Source organism: Rhagoletis zephyria, unplaced genomic scaffold, assembly GCF_001687245.7.
Source record: "Rhagoletis zephyria isolate East Lansing unplaced genomic scaffold, Rhagoletis_zephyria_1.1 Rzeph_scaffold_14219, whole genome shotgun sequence".
In the NCBI taxonomy this organism is placed as follows: domain Eukaryota; kingdom Metazoa; phylum Arthropoda; class Insecta; order Diptera; family Tephritidae; genus Rhagoletis; species Rhagoletis zephyria.
In genome coordinates, this window is record NW_016171288.1 from 9,371 (window position 1) to 14,649 (window position 5,279).

General features: G+C 32.5%; 1 protein-coding gene across 1 annotated transcript; it reads left to right on the forward strand.

Annotated features, from left to right (window-relative positions):
• The first annotated feature begins 3,513 nt into the window (after positions 1-3,513).
• On the forward strand, positions 3,514-4,406 carry LOC108378494 (myosin regulatory light chain LC-2, mantle muscle). The gene is made up of 4 exons (XM_017634787.1): positions 3,514-3,578; positions 3,642-3,863; positions 3,947-4,066; positions 4,266-4,406. Exons 1-4 carry the CDS (start codon positions 3,537-3,539, stop codon positions 4,404-4,406), a joined length of 525 nt encoding a protein of 174 aa, XP_017490276.1. The 5' UTR covers positions 3,514-3,536.
• Positions 4,407-5,279: the final 873 nt, after the last annotated feature.

A 5,279-nucleotide genomic window follows, 5' to 3' on the forward strand; every position in this document is an offset into this window, starting at 1 on the left:
AGTTACAAAAGGATAAACAAATGTGACAACGCAGCGCTGCAATGCAAGGCAATAAGTAGCATCATGCAATTGAGTAAGCGACAACGAGGTTGTTGTATGCAACAAAGAGCAAGATGCGCGCGTATAGTATATTGCTGCATGCAACATTTAAATTAACGCAATGTTGCATCTTGTCAATGCAACGACGTAGCAGGTAGTAGGTGACACAAGTGTAAGTGGGAGATGGTTATCAAAATGTTGTTGTGTCATATTGTCGGTTGTAGCAGCATTTATTTCACACATATCTAAATTTTGTGAGTTTTCAAATGCCAAATGATTTTCCTATTTTCGCTTCTCCATAATAAAATAGGCATCTACATACATATGTACATATGTATTTAGTTTGGCCATTTTCACTTTATTGGTTTATAAATGTTTAAGGAACTGTGTCTTTGTCACACATCATTCTCATCAATCAATTCGAAAACTTAACGCTTGCGAAATATTTTATGTAAAAGTATTTATTGCAGGAGCGTGTGCCGCAGCTGTGGGAGGTCTTCAAATACAAGCAGCCATACATATATATACATACGTACATACATACATATGGTTATATCTCTGCGTCCAGACGTAGATTATAGTGTAAACAGAAATTAGGGCTGTCAAAAGCATATTGAATTAATTATGAACTTCTAAGCCCAATTCGGTCATTACTTAAAAGGCATTCACTAAAAACTCAATGTCGTTAACAATTTACCACTGTTTACACTGTACTAGGTGAAATTAACTTTAATGTCTTAAGAATAATTCAATGAGCCATATGCAAATTAAAATTTCAGACCTTTTACTTGATTTATTCAAACAAAATTTAATTAAAAGACATGCAGTTTTCAGAGAAAGCAATTGCTTAGTTTTTATTCATACGGCGCATTGTCTTTTGAAAGTGCACTTTGTGTTAGCAAAAAAAACATATTTTGACATTTCTTGAAACGCTACCAAGGTCAGCATTTCCGCAATGTGAGCTATTCTGCCAATTATGAAGTTTGAATTTCTGATAAACAGATTTTTTAGTACATAATCTTAATATTGTCAATAGTGAACTATTTTTCGATTATAGGGAGAGGAAACAAGAGGCTGTTTACAACTTTGTTGCTGCAAAGGTGGGTGCGACGTTCCAGGTTTGAAATTAAAATTAATAACTTTTGAAAAATATTTTTTTAAATACCCACTGTATAAATGTGTTTATAAATGTAATTTTATTTTTTTTTACGAGTATTTAAAACAAATATTTTGATAAAACAAAAAAATGGAACCCTTTAAGCGCCACGGCCGCTAAGGATTTTTAAAATTTTTTTGCAAAAATTTTGGTAGGTAATTATATGAGTTAATAAAAAATCGAATTTTTTCAAATCATTAACTGATTTAGCTATACTAAATTTTGGCCAAAAATTTGGTGGAATTTCCCATAGCGCATTTTAAAAAAATATAAAAAGAGTAGCAGAAAACTATAAAGAAAATCGTGAACTTAAAATAAAATGTTCCTAATTAATTTTTGTTTTTCGAAATTCAGCATTACACAGTTTAAAACATCAATAAACTTTTTTAGGTGTTTATTAAAAACTAGGGACGGTAATCAACATTTAATCATTATTTTATGGTTTTTATTTTTTTCGCTAAAAATAATAATTATTATTGCGTTTTATTTTTCGCTCAACGGAAATAATTATTATTTGATTTTTATTTTTTCGTTCACAAATAATGATTAAATATTTTAAGACTTTTATTTTCCCCCTCAGAAATAAAAATTATTATTGAGTTTTATTTGTCCACTTAAAAATCATGAAATTTTGACCTGGAAATTTTGGGACTCATTCCTTTTATTAGGTTGTCACTACCTCTGAAAGGAATATGTCGAAAATCACGCTGTTATAGCTTTTGAGTTCTTTGAATGATCATTATTCTTTAAGTGAAAAAATAAAACTCAATAATAATTATTACCTTTGAGCGAAAAAATAAAAATCATTAAATAATCATTATTTTTTATCAAAAAAATAAAAATCAAGTAACAATAATTTGCTTTGGGCGGTAAAATAAAACTCAAGTATTAATTATTATTTTTAATCTTTAATGATTAAACTCGAAAAATAAAAATCATGGTAAATTACGGTAGAACGTACGAACACAAATACATACGTGAGTATAGTTAAGATTCTTTAACGACGTTACAACTTGTTGATTTTTTTTTTTGTTAAAATTTCAAAATTAATTACTTTACACCCCTGTTAAAAACCAGTGTTTCAAAAAAATTTGAAATAAGCTCAGTTTTTATACGGTTTTATAGCTACGCTGTAAAGAAACAAATAAAATTAGAGAGCACCTTCCTATATAAAGGCAAAGAAATATAATATCGGTCAATTTTCAAAGTAAAAACAAACTAGTTTATGCCCTCTTTGTCTGTTGCCGTGAATATTTTCATTTCAGAAGCTTTTGTCTCCATTCGTACTATGTGGCCGAGCCAGCGAAGCCGTTGTACTGTTATTCGTTGCACACTAAAATTCCTGTCGACGGGCATAAGTTCGTACGAACATATTCTACACAAATGGTGATGCTTGCACCTTATTACCTCCCGCCGCCGTACTTCATTAGTGCAGCTTCAGCTGGGTTTTTCGTGGGAGTTCGGGTTCATATTTTTACGTTAAGTTACATCAAGTTCTTCGAGGATGTAAAACGATTATGCGATCAAAGAGGGGATCTCTTTCAACTCACAAAAAAAAATATATATATATTTTTAACGCCTTCATATTGTTCGATGGAAATTCAGTTCAAATACGAATACAATTTTTTTTTTTAATATTTAAAAATTGCCCTAAAGCAATTTCGTATTTTTCTAAAAATCAATTACCTCTAAAAATCACCACCCTCATATTGTAATATGGCTAATATGTCTTTAATAGACGAATTCATAAAATTTACAAGGCAATTTTTATCGAGGAAATTAAGCCAAATGCCGACTGCTGTGCAGGCGGACACTCCAATGACATTTTCGCAGTCTCAGTTGCGTCGACGCGACAAAATGAAGCGAACAGGTACATAGATGACCATAAGTTATTTGCTAGTCGCCATTAGCTGCGAGGCTGTAATGCAAATCGAATGCGGTGGAGAAGAATTGTCGTGGAAAGCTTAGCAGAAATCGCACTAAAAATACTAGAACGGATGGCGAAAAACTCGACCATTCAATGTGTCACATAAAGTGCGTTCGCCAACAAATAGACGTCGATTTTTTTCAATATAAATAAAATATTTCGATTAAATAATTAATTCTCCTTCAATTTATCAATAAACTCGCCCCAAAACGTGAAACGATTTTTCAGTTAACGATTAGCAAAGCGAGTGCACGAACGTATAAAGAAACGCCCTAACATAACGGCCGTGGTCGAGGTACATAACGCGAGTGTTAGATAACCAAAAAAAAAAAAACTAAAATATCCTTTTCAGGTGTGTCAAGAAAAAAATTAAATTGAAAATCAAAACAGAAGCACATTTAGTGTATTTTAGAAATGGGCGACCCAATCTCTTTTTCTGTTGAGGATATGGAGAAGGTACTAAGCGACATCTAGAAAAAATTTTCGCAAAACTTTCAAATTGTATTTTCATCTGTGTAGCGACGCCGCCGCGCCAGCGCTGCTCGAAAGGCTTCGATTGTGCGTCCTCCTTCGCCGCCACAAATAGAATCCGAGTCCTTGGCTGTCATCAATGAAATATTTAACCCAACTTATATAAAACCAGTTACCAAAGGTCCCTATCGCGCTCCCGATGAAGTGTCTGCCGATGACTTTGAAGCTATGAAGGATTTAGATATTAGCAAAGTGGCTGAATTGAAGGAAGTAAAGAAAAACAAAAGTGTTGTTTTTTTTTTTTGTTAATCGAACAAGCAAATTATTTACATCCACATATCTGGTGTGTATAGGTTTTTCTGCTGCTCGACCTGGACAGCGATGGTTTGATATCGAAGGATGATTTACGTTTCACTTTCACAGCGCTTGGCACAGACACACCTGACGAGCAGATCGAAGAAATGTTAAAAGAGGTGAATTAAACAGATTTGAATGATAGCGAGTACATGATTTATGCTTGCCATTTGATTGAAACAAACCAAAAAAAAAAACAACAAACATGCATGTACGAGTGATAGAAAGTGAATAAATTAAGAGTGTCCAAATATGTATGATAAAAAGTTTAAAGTTAAATATGGAAATGTGTACATACAAATATAAACTTTCATATAGGCAAAGGATCCTTTGGATTACGAAGCTTTTATCGAATTGATGAGCCACCGCACCGTGGAGTTGGATCCTGAGGACGTGTTATTGGAAGCCTGGAGTAAATGGGATGATTATGGCACAGGCAAAATAGAGGAGAAAAAGTGAGTAAACGCTGATATACATATTTACTTACATACGTATAAGCTGATTTATACGAACCCACATACGTATTTAATATATAGTTTATTTTATAATTTGTTTTGATTTTGATTGATATTGAACTACAAACTTGAGTATTGGCAAGCGCTGTTAAAACTTAAATTCATTTGCTGTGCGATTCAGTTGTAATTTCCAATAGCGTAAGCGAACCTATCACATACAGGGATCATTACAAAATAGTCAAACGCAATTGCTAAAGATTTGCACGCTTTCACTTACATAAATATATCAGACTCCGAAACCCATCGTAGTTATGACTCTTTCGACATAGTAGGAGTATCTTTATTTCGAAGATTTATATTTGATTATTACAAAATATTTTTTTTTGATTGCTTCGAATCCTTCATGATCTAAATCAGTAATCTGAAAATAACTTTAGAATGAAAGCTTGCCATCAGAATCGTGCGACAAAAGCAAAAAAAACTTCAAAAGACAAGAAAGAATCGATATACTCACTCACAAACTATTATAGTAAAGCTGCGTTTTTGGTTTATCACTCTGACGTCAGGATTNAAACGCTGATATACATATTTACTTACATACGTATAAGCTGATTTATACGAACCCACATACGTATTTAATATATAGTTTATTTTATAATTTGTTTTGATTTTGATTGATATTGAACTACAAACTTGAGTATTGGCAAGCGCTGTTAAAACTTAAATTCATTTGCTATGCGATTCAGTTGTAATTTCCAATAGCGTAAGCGAACCTATCACATACACGGATCATTACAAAATAGTCAAACGCAATTGCTAAAGATTTGTACGCTTTCACTTACATAAATATATCAGACTCCGAAACCCATCGTAGTTA

What these genes read in the sequence shown, in the direction of transcription:
- LOC108378494 (XM_017634787.1), top strand. Translation starts at nt 3,537, where the DNA reads ATGGGCGACCCAATCTCTTTTTCTGTTGAGGATATGGAGAAG. An exon ending in AAGTGGCTGAATTGAAGGAA is followed by an intron (nt 3,864 to 3,946) that starts GTAAAGAAAAAC and finishes TGGTGTGTATAG; the next exon opens with GTTTTTCTGCTGCTCGACCT. An exon ending in TCGAAGAAATGTTAAAAGAG is followed by an intron (nt 4,067 to 4,265) that starts GTGAATTAAACA and finishes ACTTTCATATAG; the next exon opens with GCAAAGGATCCTTTGGATTA.